Genomic DNA, 23,592 nt, shown 5'->3' on the forward strand with positions numbered 1-23,592 from the left:
CCAAGCCCGCTGAGCCCGGCCCCCGGGGCGGGGTTAGGTGTGTGACTGCTTGCAGCGGGCTTGCCTTTTCCCTCCCCGCTGCTGCTGCTGCGAGCGGGCGGCAGCTTCCACTGCAAAGGGACCTAGGCTGCGTCCCAGCCACTTTCTCTTAAAGGCGCAGGCGGAGGCGAGGCGGAGGCTGGAGCGGCAGCCTGCCGCGTGTGCTATGCTGGGTCAGTAGCGAGTTATGGGGCAATCCCTTGCACATTTTTTGAACGCCATATTGCAGGAGTTTCCCCTTCTCTCCCCCATCCCCCCCCCGCAAGGGGTGAGTTGAGTTTCCTTCCCCGAGAAGGGGGCTGTTTGAAAGCGCCGTGGGGTGCAGTGGGAAGGAGGATCCCCCCCCCCCGCACTACCCCCTTGCAAGCAGTATCTACGTCGGCGGGGGGGGGGGGGTCGCTAGGAGCCCCAGTAACTTTCACTGGGCGCTTTGGAGGCTGCAGCCCGGGCTCGGAGGCAGCTGGGGAGAATTGCCCACGTGCAAATAACTCCCCGCGTTCTCTGCAAGCGGCTCCGCGGGGGTGTGCTGCCGGGTGGAGATGCAGGCTGGCCGGGCGGGCGGCCACCCCCCCGCGGTGCTGCGTGCCCCGGGGCCGCTCGGCTGGGGCAGGGGCGCGGGGGTGGGGGGCCCTGCTCCTTCCCGGGCGGCTTGGCGACTGCTCCGTCACTGGGCTCGGGTCGCTGTCGCCCCGCAGGGATCAAGGGGGGAGTCCGGACTGCGTGAGAGGCGGCTGCGATGGCATCCAAGCTCCTGCGAGCCGTCGTGCTGGGCCCCCCTGGCTCCGGCAAAGGGACCGTGTGCCAGAGAATCGCCGAGAGCTTCGGGCTGCAGCATCTTTCCAGCGGGCACTTCTTACGGGAGAACATCAAGGCGGAGAGCGGTAAGTGGGGGGGATGCCCCAGCTGCTGGGGATCTGCTCGCCCACGGTCGCCTACGTGTTTCCCGGCATGCAGGAGGCGCCCTGTGCGTTGCCGACCATCTGGGGGTCGCGAACTGCAAGGCGAAAAGGCTCCGGGATCGATCGGGGCGGAGGATCTTAAACGCTGTGTGTCCCGGGAGAGGAATTAGGCTATGAAAAATTGAGCCCTTTTGCAAAACGATCATGCGCTCCCCGCTGACTAGCAACAGGCGCTCGAGGAGCCGGTTGACAGGCTTGGGTGCGTGGTGCCCAGTGCGTTGCATAAGCCACTTTTACCGTGTAATCTGGAGCGAAGAGAAACAGCACCTAACAACAAAGATGCAAACAGGTTTTTTTAAAATGTTGTGTGCTGCGCTTTTTGTCCACTTACGTGGCAGAGGATGAGGCTGACAAATCTTTAATCTCATTAGCCGGCCAACCTTTATCTTCTAACATGGATCACGTTTTTAAAAAAAAATGCAAAAGCAAGAGAGCTCTTGGTTAATGAAAACTGCAGCATTATCCAAACATGAGCAATTTGTGTCATTTTGCACAATTTGCAGTACACGGGTGAAATTCACTCACTGTTTACTTTCCTGCAGTAGTAGATACAGCTGTGAACTTTAAAGGGATGATTATCTTATCAGTGCGAGGAATAGCAGTGTATACAATTAAAACAACTTTTAAAATGTACTCTCCACTATGTATGCTGCCTGTTTGCCTTTCATGGTGTGAAAAATTGTAACTTCCTGGTTCTAATGTCTAAATCCACACAATTAACTTTTCACTGAAAAGTATTAAAAAAAAATTAACAGTGATTTCTGCATATGTGGTAATTGAGGTTCAGAGGAAGCCAGTATGAATAATCCATGTGTGTCCATGCATCAACTGTTAGCTGTGGTTTTGGGGAAATATTATACACTAATATTTGAATAAAAATACCACAAAATGGTCAGTGGCATGTGGTATAACTCTTTGTGCAGCTGTGAATTTGTGATGCTGTAGCTATTGTAGATCCTTAATGCATACTTCATACATGAATGCATCGTATGAAGTTATTGTGAAAAATAGCTCCCTGCTCATGTAGTGTTACAAGTATCTCAGCCAGATTGTCCACTTAGTTTTAAATGCTAAAGCTTAAATCTCATCATCCCCTTTGCAAGCACATGTGGTTTGAAAAGCAGTGGAACCAGTGCAATTCTGCTGCATGGGGCAGGTTATGGGACCATCTGTGCAGAGAAGTGTACCATGGAACTGTGCTGTAGACAGAGGCTCCATCTATGACAGCAGAGACTTCTCTCTGGTTCTTTTTTTGGGGTGGAGGGCGATGGAGGGGCATGGCCAGTAGCTGTGGCTATGTGGACCTGTCAGCTAGTCTTCTATGTAGTGGAGCGAGTGTGTGCATACTAGTGGAAGAGTCTGCAGCGACACATGGGCTGCAGGGCAACTAGGGCAAGGGAAGGATCTTGACAGTCCTCTGCCCCCTCCATGTTCTCCCACTTCTGGGCAGGGGAATGAATTTGGGCGTATTAGAATTAGGCATTATGAAAGTGGCTCAAACGTGGTTGCTCCTGGATGAATTTTTATTTTTCTAAAATAAAAACGTGCCATTTCTTCCTCTAACATATAAACGGTAAACAGGTGTTGTAACTTAGAAAAGAAAATATTAATTCCTGAAGCGAAGGCTTTTATATGCCAAGTTTCACCTCGGAACCAGTGTTTATGGCCAAATTGTACACCCTTCAGAAACAGGCTTCCTAATGAAAAGGCTTACAGAGCCAGGGGTTGAATTTCAGTAGTATCTGGTTAGGGGAGTTCATTCCCCCTCACTAACGGAGCAGTGGAGGGACCTCAGTGCATGCAAGCTAGGGGTTAGTTTGTCTACTTATCACCCCTGTATAGAATTTTCAGGGAAGATCACAGAATCCATTGCCTTTATGTATCAATATTAGCTGCACACTTTCAGGCGTGAGGGTGGATAATCACCTGGATTAGCAATAGCATTCTCTCTTATTCCCCTACCTCTCTCTCTTGCCTCTCTTCTCTAGAGCTAGATCTACACTAGAAGAAGTTTGCTGGTATCTGTGTGTGGGCAAACCCTCCCAGCGTAAACACCACTTATACTGGCCAGAAAATGCTTTTACTGGTATAGTTTAGTTGTACTGGTTTCCTGAGCATAATAAGCTGTACCCACACAAGCATCTTTCTGCAGCTATAATTGCATCTATACTAAGACTTTTGCTGCAATAGAAACATTTCAAAAAACACTGTACACCTAACCAGTGTTGATATACAAGCAAAAGTTTCTAGTGTAGGCCTTGCCTAGGTCTTGGTATTTTTCCTTTTATGGTAGACTGTTCACATCCCTTCTCCACACCCTCTTATTTTTGCCTATCTTTCCCTCTACCACTTTATTTTCCACCCTCCTTCCCATTTTGAGTTTCTGTTCCTCCTTCAAACCAGTCTCATTTCCTTCTCCCTTTGTCTCACACTTCTGCCCTTTCAGCGTGAGTCTTTTTCTCTGCCCGGTAAGAGGTTCACACCAGAGTTCCTGCACAACAGCACTGACCTTGTGGTGCCCAGGCAAAGTTTGGAGTGGATAAGTATGCGGCAGTCCTTACTGGGTTTCAACCTGGAACTCTGCCGGCCTCAATGGGGATGTGATAGTGTGGAGGAGTAGAGGTGTGGGTTTCCTCTGTAGTATTCTTACTGAGGTAACCAAAAATTAGAGGGATGGGAAGATGTGGCATACCTGCAGTTTCCAAGTCCAGTTTGCATTCCTAAGTGCTTTGACTTCATTGGCATTAAAGAGGTCTTGTGCTAGTTGTAATGTAAATGGATCCAGTCAACTTAGGCATCTTATGTGCTAAGGTCTAGTATTTTCTCACTGTTTCTTTGTACGTCGCTGGCCCATTGCACCCACCTGTTGTCTTATAAGTAGACTGTAAGCTCCTTGGAGCATGGACAGTCATTTGGTTCTGTGTGTTGTACAGCTCCTAGCACAATGGGGCTTGCTGCACGCTAGCTGTGGACCCTGCTGTCATGTACTAAAAGTTCCATAACTGAAAAGTTCTGCAGAACTCTTAGAGCACACAGCAGGGTCCACATGGTCTGGCCTTCTGGTGTGCTGTAGATTCACACCCTGGCTTGCTGTGCAGTCAAGCCCTAATGCACAAGAATTTGTAGCCTGTGATATACAAGAGACTAGCCTACATGATCTAATGGTTCCTTCTAGCCTTAAACTTGATGAAGAAATATATTTTTCTTATGGTTTTTTAGTCCAGTAAAGCCAAATAGTCTCCTTTTAAAGTTTAACTGCTAGCTTAAACTAAAACCCTGCATGCAAACAAACTGTTTCTTTGGAGGTTTACAGAGGAGATGGCAAAATACTATAGCAAATCAAAAGCGCTGCTGCTCTAATTAGTAGTTCAATGGAACTACTCATTTGCATAAATCTTGGCAAATTTGGGGCTTAAATTATTAGCCTTTCCTGGATTATGTTTCAATTCTTACATTTACATGAATACCATGTACTAAAGCCAGCCCTAGAGAAAGCTAGTCTGAACTTGCCCCGGTATATTCCCATTCTGAAACTTTATTATGCACTACTTGGTTCATGTTTTAGGTGGGGACAATCTTTCTTGCTTCAAAGAAATGTTTAAATGTTATGCTCCTGTAGGAAATTTAATCCAAGGATCTCTTACAAATACTATGCAATGCAGGGGGCATATAAAATTGATTGATCCATCTACCATTGAAATGGAGCCACTTGTGGGTGGTAAGTAGCAGCTGTTGAACAGTGTATAACACTATACAATTCAAGAAATGAAGACTAATACAACTGCCATGGGAAGCTTGACCAGCACCCTGGAGATGGTACTCCTATTTTTACCAGAAGTACTGAGATTACATTTTACTTCACAAGAGAAATTAGGTCTTGCGTCTCAATCAAAATGTTGAGTGCGCTGTTGCATCAGAACTACAGTGTTGAATAACATCTCTGATCACACACCTGTCAGCACTGGTTTAGCTATACGTGTTAATTAGCATTACTGCTTACTAAATGGCTGTGCTATTGAAAGAAAACTCAACTTTAAGAGTAAAGCAACTCTTAAATCTGTTCTGTCCGATATGTTGAGAAGATGGGGTACTGCTTTGCCTGTCTGGATGGAAGCACTTTCCAAACGACAACATGAGAGTACATCTCTGGTCCTGCTTTTAAAACGAGGGGATGGTTACACACGAGTAATCTGATACCATCTGGACTTCTAGCTGTTCAATTATCTGTCCAATAAAGAACCTGCAGTGTAAGGAGATGGAGCTCCTGTGTTCTGAAGTAGCTATAGGAAAAAAGCCAGAATATTTTTAATGGCTGTAATGTTTACTGGCCACTCTGTTAGGACTATTGTTCTTAGTCTTCTCTGAGGCCTTCATATCTTCAATTAATCAAGAAGGATCAGATCCTGCAAGGTCCTGAGCATAATGAAAGTTGGAAGTAAAAATGCATCTGTATTGAACAGTAAGGAGCTGGGGGAGTAGGAATTTCTTTGCCAGAGGCGGTTTTATTTATGGTACTGATCACTGTCCATTCCTCCTGACTTCAGATGGCACTTGGTAAGGCAGGATTGACTCCTTTCCATCCAATGAGAGACTTGAGTATTGTAATAGATACCTATCTCGTGGAAGAATGCAGAACTGTGAGTCCTTCACAGGATTCGCAGGTCATTTGTAGTGAAATAAAGGGATCGTTAAAACTTAAGTTTAACTTTCTGCCAAAAGGCTGTGTCTTTCTGAATTTTTCTGGTTTGTGAGAGTCAAATATCCTCCAAGCGAGTGGCTTGTCTATGGCTCTTGCTTTAATTGCTTCATTCAGCTCCGTCGTCTGTTTTTCTGATATGTCTAGATATATGTGATCTCCTTAAAATGTTGCTTGTTATCTTCTAAGACAGGCTTGATGAAAACAGACAGTATTAGTGAACGTGTTTCTGTCAGCTGTCTCGGTTCAGGTGCTTGGTTAACTAGGGTAGAACCCAGTTCTTTGTCATAAAGATACATTACAAAGCTGCTGGGATTGTTTCTTTTAAACAGTACTGAACTAACAGTCAAGTTAGTGACAGTACAACATGAGAAGTGATCAAATCTAAGTATGCAATAAACAACAATAAAGCTAATGTAAAACAATAAAGCTAATGTAAAAGACAGGCCTGAGTTATCCAGTTTGGGTTTGGAATGGAATCTGACTAAACTGTCTGAAAGTTCACAGGTGAGGTTTATACCTGCTATTCAGGTTTGGGGCCCATCTCTAATGAGTATATTTTTCTCACCCTCAGGTAGTTACTAGTCTCCTGATCCATCCACCTTTGAGTACAGGCTGCTGGACCCTTCACCAGTTAGTCACAGGTTTGAATGTGGTGCAGATTATTTAGCCCTTTCATTCTCAAAGTTCTCCACAAGCGTTAATCCTTTCTACACTCCAATGTGGTAGATAGGGTCTTGCCCTGGAACAGTGGTGATTAGAGTAGGAGTCCTTTACTCCCATTTCTGTCCACATGGTGCATGGCCATGCTTCCCCTCTGAAGGGTAGGACAGGCAGGAAAGATGGGGCCTCAACCAAAACTCCTGGTCCAGATCTCAACTTTGTCTCTGTATAACTGGGTAAACCCAAACCAGTGCAGGGATTTGCAAGCCAAACTTCAGGTGGTTAGGACTCCCTGAGTCTGGAGCTTTGGCTTCCTCTAGAAGGGATTGAAAGTAGTTAGCTGACAGTGGTGTTTTGGCCTGTGTAAAATGAATTGGTCCCAGCCCAATGCCTAGTACGTGGGTGTCCAGTTTACAAACTCATCAGAGAAGTCAAAGTTTGAATGAGCCTGGATCCCAACTGACTGGCTTGTGTCTAAGGGTGATCATCACCTCAGTGCTGAGCCACCCTGGCATGGCAGTTCAGAAGAAGTTTTGCACCGTTACTGCCCATGCTTCGCTTGTTTAGTGGATTAAAAAGAGAATTCATCCTTCAGGACATTCAAGTTGGTACTTCTCACCCTGTAAATTCACTTGTTTTGCTGTTTTTGGCTGTAAATAACCAGCTGCTAATACTTCTCTGGCTCTTTTTAAACTCCTTTAATCTCACAGTTAATTTCACCTGTTGGTGCTTGGATCCTGATGGACTCTTGAAACCTCAGACAAGTTCACCAGGAAAGTGAACTCATGTGACTTGCCATAGCCATGTCCATTATTTAGGTAGCTAATAGCTTGATAATAACAGCTGTCACTGACACACACCCTTCAAAAGAACATTTATCTAACAATCTAATACAGTGGACTTTAAAGATACTTAAACTTAATTCAGTAAGGTCTCCCAAGCATATTGCAGAAAGCTGTCATCTCTGTCACAATGGCCTTCTTGACTTCCTGTTTTGAGCTGACAGTTTTCCACCCCCAATCCCTTGGATGACTAGGTTACAAATTGATGGCATCCCTACAAGCATTTAACACTTGTTCAGGCCCTTTCATCTTTTGAGAGTAAACGGTTATATATAAACCTTATTGGTCTGACTGTTGTACTAGATAGCACTTATTAACACAGAAAATGTGTAACTAGTTGTTCCCTGGCTTGTAAACTTGTTTATAAAAGTCCCCTTAAGAGTTTAGAAAACATCCTCTCTATGCAGGAGGATCTGCTTCCTGCATCAAGCATCTGATTAACTGTGTCTTTATGATGTGGATCTGCAATAGTTCATAAACCTCAGTTAATAATACTTTGCTTGTGGCATTTGCTGGAGAAATGAATGACCCGAGAGCCAAGATTTAAAAAAAAAAAAAAAAAATACAAACCAATGCTTGGCTCCTAAAATAAGTGGCCAGATTTTTTGGAAAGTGCTGACCACTCAGCAGCTCCCAGTTACTTAACTGGGACTGTTTGTGTGCTTAAAGTTAAGCACGTGTTTTGCTGGAGTAGAGCTAATTTCTGTTTCCTCAAACCCAGGGTGCAATTGAATGTCTTTCCTGCTGTCTTGATGAGAGCAAGTTGGCTGAGGATCAGTCTAGATAAAGCTGAATTGACTATGGTGAGCTGAGGGAGGCAGCCAGGGTATTTAGTTGAGATGTTTGCCCATTACCGAGGTTTTGAATTTGGGCAGTAGAAGGGGTGTCTTGGTTTAGGGTCTTAGTTCATGGCAGCTCTGTCAGGAAACCAGCATCTGGCAAGAAGGCTGACTCCTTTCCTATTGGACAGTATCCAGGCCTCTCCCACCTTTCTGGTTGGACTGTGTACTGTGTGCCCTACAGGGCTACGCTTTAAATCTCCCTTTGAAACTGAAGCTTGTGCAGAATGCATCGGCTCACTTGCTAAGCAGAGCATCTAGCCTTGAGCCTCTGACACTAGTGTTCTGAGACCAGCCCTGTCTGCCCACTTCCTTCTGGGAGCCATATAAGCTGTTGTGTTTGACTTACAAAGAACTAAATGGCCTGGGAGCATCCCACTGAGGGACTGTCCCTCTTCCTCCATATGATATTGCTGCAATAGAGATCAGCAGAGACCCCTGAGCTGAGTCCCTCTCACTATAGAAGAGAGGGACCTGGTGGCAGGACGTGTCCTCAAATATGGACTTCACTTCCCCTGGTCTGAAATAGCTGGAACTTGTTGACCTACAGGGTGTTGTGTGAAGTCCCATCTATTTGACCAGGCTTTGGGGAAAGGGCTGAGCGGGCGTGGGGTGGAATTTGCTTTAGGAATCTGAGAAGGGAGATCTATAATTGCTCATGTAACTCTAGGCAGCAAAACCTGTACTGAGAGGTGGGAATGTGTTACTAATGTTAACTTGTGGCAGGGGCACCTGGAGCTGGGGGATAGGCATTCCCTTATCTGTGTCATTTTAAATCTGAATAGATAAAAGACTGTACACCCTGAGTCCTCCTTACCTCCTGGGAAGATGGCAAATAAATCCCTTCATTCTACTCCTCTCTGATTCAGGGATGAAGATGATGTGGATTTCATAACTTGACATTGGTTTGGTCTATTGCCGCCCCCATGTCTTTTTGTTTTTTTGGTATTAAAAACAAGCAAAGCAGGATCCAAACTTCTGTGAAGTGCCTAACTGTGTATCCCAATATCAAAGACATTCAGATCAAAGGCAGAAACTCTAGGCTAGAGTCTTGGTTCAGGCTGAGCTGTATTTGGCACATGACCTGGAGGGGGTGGGTCGCTCTGTACCACCTTTGTTTTCTTGATCCTTGGGGGGTCATAGCCCTTTTACTTAGCGAGCCAGAGACTCCAGCTGGTAGGAACAGCTGCAGAAGCAGCCAAAGCAAGGATGTTCGGACATACGGAGAACTTTCTACAGTGTTAACTGGACTTTTCTGCTCTGTTCTAATTGATTGTTTGCCCAACCCTCTCCCATCTTCCTTTACAGTTTCTTCACTTTGACTGCAGTCCACACCTGCCCCTCTTCCACCCTCTTCCCATATACCCTTCCCGTTAATATCCCCGCTTCCTTTACTTTTCTTTCCATTTTAGCTTATCCTCTCCACACTAAACCCTTCCAAAAATAAATAATTGTAGAAGTAACGTGACATTTGTTGCCATCACATGGTTACCTGTGCTTGTGTGTGCTACTCCTTCTCCCAGCCCTGTGTCTGCCGTGTCTGTTTAGAGACTCTAAGCTCTTTGGGGTAGTGGCTGTCTGCTACTGTGTTGTTACAGTGCCAAGCACAGTGGGGCATTAGGGCCCTACTGATTGATCCTCAGGCATGGCTGTAATAAATATAACTGAGAATACTTAGTGGATCATCTGTCTGGAGATTTCTAGGGATTTAGAAGAATCTGGTATCCTGCCATGGCCCCAGAATACACAAATCTGTGCTTTCTTCCTTGTCCATAAGAGGAGGGGAGCATAGGTCCTTGAGTAAATGACTTCATGTGTCTTTAAAATCCTAAGCACAACTTCTGGCCCCGGAAAGCTGGCCACCTTTGCGATAAAGCTAACCATATTAGTACACAGGTAACCGTTGGTGGTGTTGAATTAACTGTCTCTCTTCTCCATTAACGTTAAATTATTTAGCTGAAGCATAAACAAAAAATCTTGTCAGAGGCTACTTTGTACAGGCGAAAGTGTGAACTTATCTTGAGAAATCTGTCCATGAGAAGGTGGCTGGAGGGCTATTGAAAAATAAAAACCCTTCCCATTTGGCTTTTCCTGAAGGACTTTTGTGCTGTTTGTTTTTTGTTTTGTTTTGTTTTGTTTAAATCCATGCCAGTTTCCTAGCAGCCAAGCACTACAGAACCTTGTAGCAGCTGTGCAGTTTCTCCCTGAGCTGATACGGCGGTAACATCCTCTCTCTCTTGTCTTGTTTTCATTTAAATACCAGCAGCCTTGGCTGGAAACTCAAGATCTAATGGCAAGAAGCATAACCAACCTGTAACTGCAGCCATCTGTGATTTGGTTGGAGAAGGGATGGGTTGTGAATTGAGGAGGGAGATGGGGCAGTGACATTGAGGAAATCAGGAGGGAAGAATCTGAATTTTTGTGCACTGTTTAGGATTGATTAATCCTCTAAATGATGGGCCATTCCTTAGGAAGATCAGGGACACCAGCTTCATGCCATTGCTCCATGACCCTTCCCTTTTAAAGCAATCTGAGCAATGCTCTAAGAATTCTTGGCTCTTTAGAATGGCTAAAAAGTGACTCATGCAACTCTTATCTGAATGTATGAATGTGCTAGTTATTGCACATTATTACAGGCCTCAGCTTCTATAACAAGGGCAAATCCCAAATTGTCATTTTGGGAGGCTCAATTGAGCCCCGTCTTTTCTGTCAGTTGGCATGCACTGGAAATGCTGGGGATGGGAGTCCCTAACATGGTTTAAAAAGTCCCCTCAGGTGAGCCCCACTGCCATGCAGCTCCAGAGTCGCTGAGGGGTACAGATTTCAAGGGCAAGGGTTACTTTAAGATACTGCCATGACTTGAAAGCATCGCTGGAGTCTCTGGCTGCATCTGCAGTGCAAGTTAAGGGTATACCCATGGTAGCATTAATCTAGCTCAGTGATTCCCAACCTTTTTGGCTCGAGGGCCACAGATATCATTTTTACAACGCTGAAGGGCCACCAGTGTCTGCCAGCAGGCCCCCCCTCTGCAGCCAGACGGAAGGAGTTCAGCGAGGAGGCTGTCTCCTCGCTGATCTCCCGTCTCCCTGTCTGCAGCAGGGAAACGGCACGCGTCCTGTAGCCCTGTGCATTCCACCTGGGTTCCTCAGCAGTGGCTCCCTTCTGCAGCCAGGGACGGAAGATCAGTGCTCCCCTCCCTCGGGCTCCAGCAGGGACCCCGGCACCTATGGACCTAATTGGAGCGCTTTGCCATACTCCCTGCTACAGCCAAGGGGAGGGGAGCGCTGATCTGCCATCCCCTTGGCTGCAGCACGAAGCCTGCACTGGCCTTTTAGCCCCATGGAAACGCACTCCGCCTGGGTCCTTAGGCAGAGGATCCCTTCTGCAGCCAGCAGGAGGGGTGCTGCGGGCCACTTTGAAAGCCCCCGTGTGGCTCCCGGGCCACAGGTTGGGAACCATTGATCTAGCTAGTGTGGGTAACAGTAGTAGCGAAGATGTGGCAGCATGGGCTAGCAACCGGTATATGTACCCAGGATCCCCAGCTGGCTTGCATTGGAGTGGCTAACCTGTGCCACAGCCCATGCAGTCACATTCTTGTGACTGTTGTTACCTGTGCTAGCTAGATTAAAGCTGGCACAGGTGTGCCGACATGCTCTACCATTATACCTTAATTTGTGATGTAGACATCGCCTCTAGCAACGAAGCGAATGGAGAGAGAAACCTAGAGATGTGATATTTTCTACTTCCTCCTTCTCCCAACCAGCCAGGGCTCCTTTTGGAAAATGAAATATACATTTCTGTATACTTGGCAGGAATGGGTTTATTATGTGGACAATGTGAGACTTACAAATAGGGTGACCAGATGTCCGGATTTTATAGAGACAATCCTGATAGTCTGAGTTTTGTCTTATATAGGCATCTGTTATCCTCCACCCCCATCCCAATTTTTCACACGTGCTAACTGGTCACCTTACTTACAATGTCCTTCACTATTCATTTCAAGAGCTTGGGTTTTAGTAAATTAGATATTGGGTAACTTCTTTGTTCTCATGCCACTTTAACAAGCTTTTGAAACACTTTCTTGACTTTGGACTAGTACTAAGCCATTATATCAGTATTCACAATAGCTGTATAGTCCAGAGTCAAATGATGTCTTCGTATACATTCAGGGACCATCTTCTTGTCCTGTGTCTGTACAGCACCTATCACAGTGGGGTCCTGATCCGTTGATGCTATGGTAATTCACATAAATAATAACTTGCATTTTAGGTGTTTAGAGTGAGGGGCGGGTGGTTTGAAGTGAGAAACTTAACTTTGAAACTTTCTCAGTGGGAGTATAGAGCTGATATTTAATGCAATATCTTCTATTGAAGGGCTATATTTACACACATGGTTTCAATCAGAAGAGCTGTGTGCTCTAATAAACCTAGAAAAGCTCTATTTTAAACTGGAAAGGGAGAGGAAGTTACTAGCTCCTTCCAGGAATCTGTCCTTGGAGGTGGAGTATGGGGTCTTTTAGAGATTATACCAGCTAGTTAATTACAGATATATTAATCAGTTATGTGAAATGTAGTTTTGTAAGTTATTGGGGTTGGGGGTCAGGAGAAGAGGAAGTTTCAGGCACCTGGGTGGGATTCTAGATAACTGAATTCAATTCCTAATTTTGCTACAGACTCCCTGTGTGACCTTGGGTAAGTCACTTAATTATTGTGCTTCAGTTTTCCCCGTATGTAAAATGGGAAATAAAGCTCCATTTCTCCAGTCATTGTCTACTTAGGTTATAAACTCTTTGGGGATTGGACTCTTGCTCTAAGTTTATACAACACTTAGCACAATGGGGCTGCAATCTCAGGTGCTACTGTAATGCAAATAATAAAAAATGTACAGTGATGGGTGTCTCACAAATATTTTGTAGGAGTTCTTAGCACTTCAGGATTTGTTTTGTCCCATGACAAGTAGTATTCATCCAAACCTCTGTCAGGTCGGTTACTGCAACAGTTTTGTCTGGGCTAACCTTGAAGATCATTATGGAAATGTATTGATTTTTCCTCTGTCAAGAAAAATGCTTTCTCATAACCTAGGAGGGAGGGAATGCTACTTGGTAAATTAACATCATATTAAGTGGACTTTCCTGGAAATGTATAAACTTCATTCCTGAGAACTATAGAGAAGTCCACAAAAAAACATATGTATTTTAAATTCCTGGCACCCAGGACAATCTGGGTTTATTCCCAAGGCAAAAATCTTTTCTTTTCAGAAGAATTTTTATGAATGCCAGGGGTAGGGTCTGTCGGGCAGGGATGACTTAGCAGTATCCAGAGAGGAAGGGCAATCCGTTATAGCCATTATAGTAGCAAGGAAATCATCCCAACCATCTCTTCACAGAGGTAGGGATGGTGATGGAATTTTAACAAGGGGTCTCCAGCATATCTCTAGAATTTGAATCAGCTGCAGTATGTTCCTAGCATCTTCTAGGTCCCTGTATGTGCTCCAGGTATAAGAATGTGACCCAAGGCTTCATTGTTGAATGAAAGATGTACAGGGACTTCTGGTTTTGCATGTCTGATCTGGCTTATCTTTGAGAAACTGAACTAGGCCCCAAGCCCAGCAACTAACTGCAGATTGTCACTGAAGTCAATGGAGCTCTGTACTGTATAGAAAACTTCCCCTTGTGGCTCAGTAAATAAAAATGGTTATGAACACCAGTTCACGTTAGGAATTGCAGTGCTTTGAATCTGGGAGTGTCTCTCCCCAGCAACAAGTGCATTCTTGACAAGCCCTTAAGGGGCTTAGTGCAGCCCATGTGAACAGGTAAAAAAAAGTGCACGTAGAAGGGTGTGATAAAAGTTCATGCCCAAGGGGTTTCTGTACATAGGTTGCATAAGATGTATGTTTTTCCATCTGATGTGTTTAGAGACCTCAGAAACAGGAAGAAAGTGAACTAGTACAGTGGATTACCTTCCATTTATAAAAGTCACTCCTTGTCATCTCTCTATATGTACACGGACACGCCCTGTCACTACAACAGGCAAATAGCTGCCTTAACTGTGCTAGTTTCAATGTCTGCATAGAAAGAGAAGCATCCCATGAATCTAAATCCAGTGACTCATCTTTGCAGTCCAACGAGTGACTTTTTTATCTTACAGCATTCCCCAATGTTTCTTTTATGACGACTTTCTCACGTGCCAGAATCTGACATCCATGCAGTCGTCTCATGTTCCTTGGCAACAATCATCTCAGTTCTCAGATGTTGCTAGCACCCAGCCTTGTTTTGTTTTGTTTTTAGAAAGCTCCCATTGGCAATCCACGATTAACCTGTGGCTTCCGCATTCCTGAAGGAAAGTTTCTGACCACTTTCTTCACTGCAGGTGTTGAATCAGTCAGCTTGTCTGTCATTGCTTTGGGATTTTTTTAGGTTTCTCCCTAGGGGCCCAGTCATGAACCTTGCTGCACACCTGTGAAGAGTCCTCTCACTTCATTGTGCAGGCTACCTGCACTGCTGGTAGCTGCTGCCTGCCAGAGTGGTAGTCCCCCTCCTATGTAGGTGGGTGGGGAATGCACTGAAGTCAGCTTGGATCAAAGGGGAAAAGGATCCCAGAATTGCAATCTTTCCTGTCCTGCTCCTGGGGCGGTAAAGCTGAGTGCTGACCCTTACTTGGGTTGGTTTGTAACCTTACAATTGGTCCTAACTGACTAGCTGCTCTTTGGCTTTTGAGGCTGCTTTGTTTGTTTAATAATAATTAATAATAAAAACACACTCTTTGTGCATAAATAAAATCCAAGAAAAAAAATTCTGTTTTCAATTGGGATTTGATCACCGTTTGTTTAAAAATCAGTTGTATGAAACAGTGGTATATGATAAGGCATTAGTCACAAGCCAATTGGTAAGAAATTTCCCTCTGGCTAATAAACAGAGGTGATGCCCATTTTTAATGGGAATCCTCCAAAAACAGGCTGCTATCCTAAGAATATTGAGGGGAAATGAGTGAATTGCTTTACTCTGTGTTTGTTTAGGTTTTAATAATGCTTCAGCTAGCTGAGGGGAAACTATTTTGTTCTATGTGAATAAACTTCTTTTTGTGAAAGCTACAGAAGACTAAAAGTTGAAGAGCCTTGGTAAAAAGACTGAAGGAAACTGGCGAAGCAATTCATTCATACCTCGGTGCGGTGGGGGGGCTACGGTGCATGTGAGACATTGTCCTGTAGAGGTTGTCCAAAAGATAGGATACTGGACTTGCTGTTGCTACCATCATCAGCTAAAGAAATATTGTGCTCTCCTCCCTTCCCTCTCCACCCCCATTAGTTCGGAGTCCTACATACATGGAACTGCAGGAGAAGAATTCTAGTCCCAGCTCCTGTGTGGGAGATTATAGATCGACTGACTGCGGCACATCGGTTTGTTCAAGTAGTAGATGAGAGTGACCTCCCACGTCATGAGTCCATTCCCCTGCAAGGGCAGGCCATAGTTCCTAGCAGAGATCTTATTGGGTAGTATTAAACAAATGTGTTTGCATTAGCCAAATGTGTCTACTTCCACCCAAGTCTGGGTATGCTTCCTAAAGTGAATGATAAAAATAGATCTAGTATTGTATTCACTGGTTAAAAATTTTAACCTATGCCCTGTTTCAGATCGTAAACTGAAATGTGTTGCTCTTTGAGAGATTCCTCTGTCTGCTTAACCAAAGTCAGGTTTTAAGTTAAGTGAGTGAATAGGACACAAAATATGGAGCTTTTGAGATGATTGAATTTAATTCTCAATAAGACTCAGTCTGTGTGGTTGATTTTGGGGCATAGTATTTTGCCACATTTAGGAAACTGAAGGTTCTCTGTTCCTGGGCTGGTGGAATATGATGGAGATGATTGTGTTTCCAGCAGCAGCTGTTTGCAGATGAATTCATTAGCAGGATAGTTCATATCTCTAAAGTCCTATGCAAGGGATGATGCACATTTTTTTTCACCACTTCAACCCTTAATTTTGTGGGCGGTGGGAGAGAATAGGATGAGACAAACTGTCAGACCAGTTTAGCCCTATGAAAATTACCAGCACTGTTCAGAATGTCTATGCAGTGTTCCAGTATTCTAATTATTTTTCACACATTTGGGAGCCTCTGCTCTCCTCCTTCTCTTAGAAATCCATTCTTTGGGGGATTGCATAAATTTGTGCATATAGAAAACAGGTTAAAATTCATATTCTATTTGTACAGCACCTAGCACAATAAGGTCCTAATCTGGTTTGCCTCTAAGTGCCACCACACTATAAATGTTTCATAATAACTTCTAAATGTCCCTACTTGTCTTAATAATAACTTTTACATTATTAAAACAGAACTTTAAAAATGTTACTCTTGACATTTTACTCTGCCTTGGTGATGGAACAGAATCATTTAGCTTACTAGCCACTTTTGTTTTCTGGTTCTTGCATTTCCAACTGGGAGGCTGCAGATGCAGTGGGAAGGATACTATTCTACTATTCCTTCAGAAATAAACTCCCTCCATCAGGGGAGGGGCAATTTGTAAAATAAAATACAATAAAAAATATAATAGTTAAGTTTTTGGGTCCACATTGGCAGTGTGTCCCTCTTAAAATTCTGCATGTGCATCCAGCATTGCAAAAAATAGCATAAATGCACTCCTGTGTTGTACTGTCCACTAATCAAGAATCTGTACATCATCCTTTCACTCAATCAGTTGAGAAAAAGGCCACAAACTTCCACTTGGCATTTTCCAGGCCTTCTTTGCTTCTCAAGACAGCCTCACTCTTTTGTTCCCTAGTCTATAACTTCACAGCTGGCAAGTTAGGTTTTTCCACAGCACTGTTAAGTGTCCCTGGATAGCAATAACAAGAAAGCATTCCCAACAAAGCTAATGAGCAAAAGGAAAGCTAGGGAGGGGTTTCTGGATTAGTGGTCTGAAAAACAAACAACAGCTATCAAAGAGAAAAATCGTTTGTTTGTTTTTTTGTGGGTTTTTTTTTTTTTTTTTTAATTGAAACAATGTTTTGTTTCTTTAATAGAAGTCAGTGTCTTGGCAAAGCAGTATCTAGAGCGAGGCCTTTTGGTACCAGATCACGTCATCACCTGTGTCATGATGATGGAGCTGGAGAAAAAGCAGTCTCAGCACTGGTTACTTGATGGTAAGTAAACTGATGTGCATGATTTTGGTATCATGGGAGCAATAATCTTGCATCCCTCTGCTCTGGTACTTCTTTGTAGATTGAAAATCCCAGTCCTTTTCAACCTCTTGAAATCTATTTCTTTTAATAAAAAATCGTTCCTGGGAGAACAACGTAAGAGGAAAACAAATAAAACCAAGCATAGCCTTTCAATATTTTTAGCAATTAGGGAGGGATGGAGGAGAAAACAAAAACTCTTCTGAGAGCTTTTAATGGCCTCCTCTTAAAGCCTCATGCTTCTGAAAATGAAACTCAGATCCGGCTCACAAGAGATCAGAGGTACTAAGTAAAGATTTTTGTTAATTTAAGCTAGAGGTCCAAAGATCTACTCAAGGTACTGTCACTCTAATGGAAGGGGTTTTACAGCAGCCATCATGGTAGTCGGACAGCATGGAACAGTGCCCAGTACAATGTGTCCTGGAGCAAACTGCTACAGAGCATGTCTGCAGGCACCACCATTCTCCCTACAGCTTCCTCCTCCCCTGTGGGTTCTTAGCTTCCTTAACCATAAGGTCTCTGTAGCCCAGTATCAGCAGTTTTCAAGCGATGGGCTGTGGCCACCCGAAGTTCTGTGGACTTTGAGGGGCTCTGTGCCATAGTTGTCTCTTAGCTCACTGCAAATGTGTGTTGGGGAGGGAGATGCTGTTGCTGCTGACCCTCTGTGCAGAGGAAGAGGAGGGAGTGAAGGGAAGATGGACAAGCCCCATGCTTGTTCCTCCTCCCTTCTACTCCTGTGAAGAATAGTGCACGTGTGTCTGACCAGTCTCCACTGCAAAGCAATGGGAACATGGCAGAAAGCTGTCAGAATCCTTGACTTATTGTCTGTTGCATAAAGCAGGTCTCTCTTGCACAGTGCAGTTCTAAACCATGACATGCTGCAACTGGTACGAGGGAGTGATTGGACACAAGCCAAGATAAATCCCTTGGCGTTACTTCACATACCTATGAACAAGAATCAACCATTCATCATGTTTGCTAATCAGAAGCCTTACAAACACTTGGAACACAACTGGCTTTTTTTTTTTTTTTTTTTTTTTTAAAAGACTTGTTGGTTGTGAAGGTGAATTTTTGTTCCTGCAAATAATTAGTCCCTAATTTTACATCCATAATGAATTGTGGGAGCAGTCAAGTAGTGGGATGTCTAATTATGACAAAATTGGAGCCCAGATAGAGGCCTTACTTAAATATTAGGCTTAAAATATGAATTGTTTTATCAGATTGCGAGTACTTGTAAAATCCATGGTGCACCTAGTTCCCACTGTTGCTTGCATTTAGTCTTATATGTTGCTCTAAATATTTGATTGTACTTACTAGTAGAGCAGTGGGCTTGAGTTTAAGTGGATGTGAGGGGGTAAAACAAACATTTTTGCAAAAGTTCCATTTTTTTCAATGAAACTGAGAGATGCTCTGAAATGTTTCTTCGAATTATCTTCAGTGAAAAACAGTGACTAATGGAAGGGTATTCAGCCACCATGGTAATGAGTGCAGTATAAGCAACTACTTGTTTGTTTACATTATAATTATATGTTTATAAATATAAATGCATACACTGGAGACCGGGGCCCAAATTAGAACTGAACTCTCTAGCGTAGCTAAGATCCAAATTTTGCAGCTCTGGTTGAGCTCTAATTTATATTAACATGAACTTTCATAAATCCTAAGTATTTGGTTCATATGATTGGTGCTAGTGCATTTCAGGGCTTGTCTGTACCTAAAACACTTCAGTGGCGCAGCTGCGCCGCTGTAGCACTTCAGTGTAGACGCTACCTGTGCCGACAGGAAGGATTCTCCCATCGGCATAGGTAAGTCACCTCCCTGAGAGGTGGTAGCCAGGTCGATAGAAGAATTCTTCTGTCAATCTAATGCTGTTTACACTGGGACTTAGAGCAGCTTTAACTACATGGCTCAGGGGTGTTGATTTTTCACAACCCAACTGATGTAGTTAAACCAACATAATTTTCTAGTGTAGACCAGGCCTTAATGAGGGATTTTAATATACTGCTACTTCCTAACCAGAGGGCTCATCCTTTCCCACTTGGGTGGGTCAGTTGGTCGGTGTTATGACTTAATTTTGTATGACTTGGTGTCTTGCTCTTTTTTAAGTAGAAGCAGTGACTAGAACCTCTTGCATTATGGCGGCGTTTGCATGTTAACTATGAACTCGCCTGCTGTAATTGTCTTTCCATTTACACTCAGACTGCATTTTATAATGTGGCTCCATGAGGCCTCTTTGCATTAATCTTTCAGGCCCTTATATTTCTCTGATAGTCATGATCCATTCGTGGGTGTTCAATGGCTGTGTTCTGAGAGATGACATAGCTGTTGATGTTTGTGGTACAGTGGCACAGAGGGTACATCTACAGTGCAAACCCCCTCTCTCTGTGGCAGCGAATCTCAGAACCCAGTTGACTTGGGCATGTGCTACAGGGCTCAAAATGGCAGCGTAGACTTTCAGGCTGGGGCTCAGGCTCTGAAACCTGACAGGTTTGGGTGTAGTAATACAATCCTTATCCTGAAGAGCTTGCAGTGTAAATACACAGACAAAAGGTGGAAGGAGAAACAGAGGCACAGAAAAGTGAAGTGACTTGTCCAGGATCACAAAGGAGGCCAGTAGGAGAGCTGGGAATGGAGATACCCCCAAGTTTAAAGAAAAAGAAAGCAAAGCTGAGATGCTTTTTTTAAATGCAGCTAGGCAAGTGCTCTAGCTAAAAGTGTGCACTACTTGCTGACTGAGATGGAATAGACACTGGATTTCAGGATTTGTGTTCCATCTCATCGTTGTCACCTGGAGGCTCACTGTTAAGACCACATGTGGCTCCCACAGCCCTGATGAGGAGAGGCTGAGGGAACTAGGCTCGTTTAGTCTGCAAAAGAGAAGAGTGAGGAGGGATTTGATAGCAGCCTTCAACTACTTGAAGGGAGGTTCCCAGGAGGATGGAGCTAGGCTGTTCTCAGTGGTAGCAGATGACAGAACTAGGCGCAATGGTCTCAAGTTGCAGAGGGGGTGGTCTAGGTTGGATATTAGGAAAAACTTGTTCACTAGGAGGGTGGTGAAGCACTGGAATGCGTTACCTAGGGAGGTGGAGGAATCTCCATCCTTAGAGGTTTTTAAGGCCTGGCTTGACAAAGCCCTGGCTGGGATGCTTTAGTTGGGGTTGGTCCTGCTTTGAGCTGGGGTTGGACTAGATGACTTCCTTCCAACCCTGTTCTTCTATGATTCTATGATGAATCTCTGAATGTCTAAGGATGGTGCCTCTTTCTTCACACCCCATCCACCTAGGGTACATGAGCCCACTGAGCTAGCACATGGTGACACAACGTACAAGTTTCACTGTGCACACCTGTTGCTGAGTCAATCCTCTCCTCAGGAGATGCACTCTTCATGAAAGTTGCATGGGAGGTGTTGGGTGTGTGTGTCTCAGTTTCCCTTAGCAATCTCCCAAGATCAGTACTCGCTTGGGGACATTCTGTGGCCCGTGTTATGCCGGTGATCAGACGAAGAGGCCAGGATTTTAAAGATACGTTGGTGCTGTCCTGCTGAGGGCCACATGGCTGAATCTGCCGCCTAGTGGCATTTTTAGCGCCAGGGTAGGTGCCAATTAAGCGCTGACCTTCCCATTCGCTGCATGGAGGGCTGCATAATTGCCTGTTGTGGGGTTTTTAAGAGATGCTCAGCTTTGCAGAGAGCTCTTGTGCTCCTTGCATGTGTCCAGTGTCTATTAATGTGAGCGTTCACTTCAGAACTCTGTTCTTACGTTCACATGCGCTCTGTCCGCTGCCCCCCGTACAGATGGGAAACGTGCAGTCCTGTAGAACTCATGCATGTCCCTCTGCGGTGTTTATCTGTCAGCTGGAAGATCGATGCCGTCCGGGGTGCATCTCGGCAGGGCCCTCAGGAACTTGAGCAGCCTGACCCTTTTGAAATGACCCTCTAGTCAGGATGCCCAGGACAGCGTCACCCTGACGGGTACTATGTGTGTCTGGCTTCGCCATGTGGAAGACCGGAGGTCATCATGAAGCAGCTCGCAGAGGTTTTGCCTGGAGTCCTGGTTCCACCTGTACCTCGGTGTGCAGACCTGGCCAGGTAGCCCAGTGAGTAAGCCCTTGTCGAAAGCAGCTGCCAGGCCAGTATATGTGAGGGTGTGGACACGAGAGTTGCCCCTCCCCCTCCGGCTCTTTGCCGAGCTCGGCTGGGGTGCCTTGCCTTCCCTTTGCGCTGGTTCTTCCATCTCTCGCCGGTACAGGGCCAGGTACCTGCTCCAGGTGATGCTCTGCTCTCCAGCCTCTCCCTTCTCAGAGAAGACCCTCCTGGCCCTACCTACCTGGGTTCTCCATGCCTCACTTTATCTAACTACTCAAACTGTCCCCGCACACTTCTCTTGTCCCCCCCTCGGTGCCCCACTAACCCAGTCCCCGTCCCTGAGCAGCTAACCTGTAACCTGCTCTCTGTCTAACCAAAGTTTTCTCCCCAGCACCTCCCTCTGGCTTGTGACCCATGTACTGTCTCGCACGCTTCCTACCTTTTCTACTGCCACCTGCTCGCTGCCTGGTCAGCACTTCCATTGTTGCTACCTCAAGTTATTGCATGCAGTCAGTGCCAGGGGCCAGGCATTAAGCATGACCTGAGTACGCCTACATGACTGGCCCCTTACAGTGAGACAGGCGTGCCTCTGCCTAGTTTAAAAATGCCACTTAGGTGCTCAGGGAGTTCTTTGTTAGCGAGGGGACTGGGATGTAGCAGACTCAGCTCTGCAGAAGTACTGCTAGGTGAATCTGTGACTGTCCCTAGAGGGTAGCAACAGCACCTAGGACGCTGAAGCTAAGGCACTTTGGTGCCAATGGGTGGGAACTTAGGTGCCTGCAGGACTGGGTGGCAGCTGAAAGACAGTTTTCAAAATACTAGTGGTGCTGTAGTTGTGGATTTAGGCACCTATCTGCCACTTTGGGTGCCTAAGTATCTTTAAAAATCTTGCCCTAAATGATCATAATAGTCCCTTCTAGCACTAAAATCCGAATCCTTGAGGTTGGATATCTTGCTCACCCAACAGGGGTTAGGCTCCTTTTTGATGTAGGCAGTTGTAGCTTCATTATTGCCCTGCTAATTTCTGAGGAGGTCCTTGGCTTTCTTGAAGCAAACCGGGGAATTGTAACAGAAGCAGTGCAGAGAGACGAGCAGTTCTGGAAGATGGATGTATTTGTAATGAATAGCTTAATTCATTAGTACTGCAGCAAGCAGTGTGTTTATTTCAGATAGCCCATTCATTAACCAACAATAAAGTATCCTGATGACTAATTCAATAACTGTTCTGGTATTACCACAAATACTCAGCTAATAATGCTTCGCATGCAATAGTGCCTTTCATCGGAAGATCTCAAAGCACTTTGCAGTCATTAACTGACCCTCAGGGGGGCCTGGAGAGGTGGGTAAGTATTGCTGAATTATTACCCATTTTGCAGCTGAGTAATTGAGACACAGGACAGACAAGTGACTTGGCCAAGGATATTTGGTAGCAGAGCAAGGAAAAGAACCCTGCGGGTTTAGTCCTCATCCCCTGCTCTAACTACTGGGCACTCCATTTTTTTGTTCCTAAAGCTGAGGTTACTGTAGTTATTTTCCCCTGTTTCTTGAAGGACGGGTCAGATAGTTCAGTCACTACTCCCAGTAGGACATCAGTGAAAAGGGGGGGCAAGGGCAACGGCAACGGCTGAGAGCAGCAATGAGGGAGTTTGTACCCAGGGCATTTGTTCCCCTGGGAATGCTCTGAACAGAGATGACCTTTTCCAGTGGGCAGAATCATTCAAACCCTATGGTAGTTCCTTGATCTGGTAATACCAGGATTTCCCTATCATGAAACTAGATTTCAGACCTACACCTCATTAAAACAAGGGTATTGTATGTGAGAACAAATATAGCCACTGATGTGCATAAATTTATCATTACTGTACTGAAATATTGCTGGTCGTGGAAAAGAAAATAAAGCGTTGCCAGAACTCTTTGGGTTCTGATGTGCTCCTGTCTCTCCAAATAAAGCAGCCAGTGTTGGCTGGTGTAGCCATGAGCTGACTGGAATGGTTTGTGGTACTTGTGTAAATGATCATGTTGTTTCCTTATGAAGGACACAGACTCTTTGAACTGCAGGCTCTTGTTTCTGTTGCAGTGGCTTTGACTGACACTAAGAGAATTTATGGACCCAGTCAAGGCTGCCATACAAACTTAAATTTAACTTTTAAAAATGCATATTCTGAGTCACTCCTAGCTGCCTTCTGTGTCTGTCCTATGCTACCACCTTGTTACTGCTGCGTCCCTTTCTTGTGCTTCTCCTCCTCCTCCATTCCTTTTCCACTTGCATTAAGAGCATCACAGACACTGATCTGAATCTCA

General features: G+C 44.9%; 1 protein-coding gene across 1 annotated transcript in view; it reads left to right on the top strand.

Annotated features, from left to right (window-relative positions):
* The window catches only part of AK4 (adenylate kinase 4), a 36,239-nt gene continuing 12,647 nt past the window's right edge, over positions 1-23,592 (top strand). The window contains exons 1-3 of the mRNA XM_067535561.1: positions 1-212; positions 735-920; positions 17,052-17,171. Of these exons, the coding sequence (XP_067391662.1) occupies positions 776-920; positions 17,052-17,171 (265 nt within the window). The 5' untranslated portion in view covers positions 1-212; positions 735-775. The remainder of the gene's footprint in view (positions 213-734; positions 921-17,051; positions 17,172-23,592) is intronic.

The sequence above is a fragment of the Emydura macquarii genome, unplaced genomic scaffold (genome assembly GCF_026122565.2).
Source record: "Emydura macquarii macquarii isolate MOO-44397 ecotype Brisbane River unplaced genomic scaffold, CSIRO-AGI_Emac_v2 contig_3506, whole genome shotgun sequence".
Taxonomy (NCBI): Eukaryota; Metazoa; Chordata; order Testudines; family Chelidae; genus Emydura; species Emydura macquarii.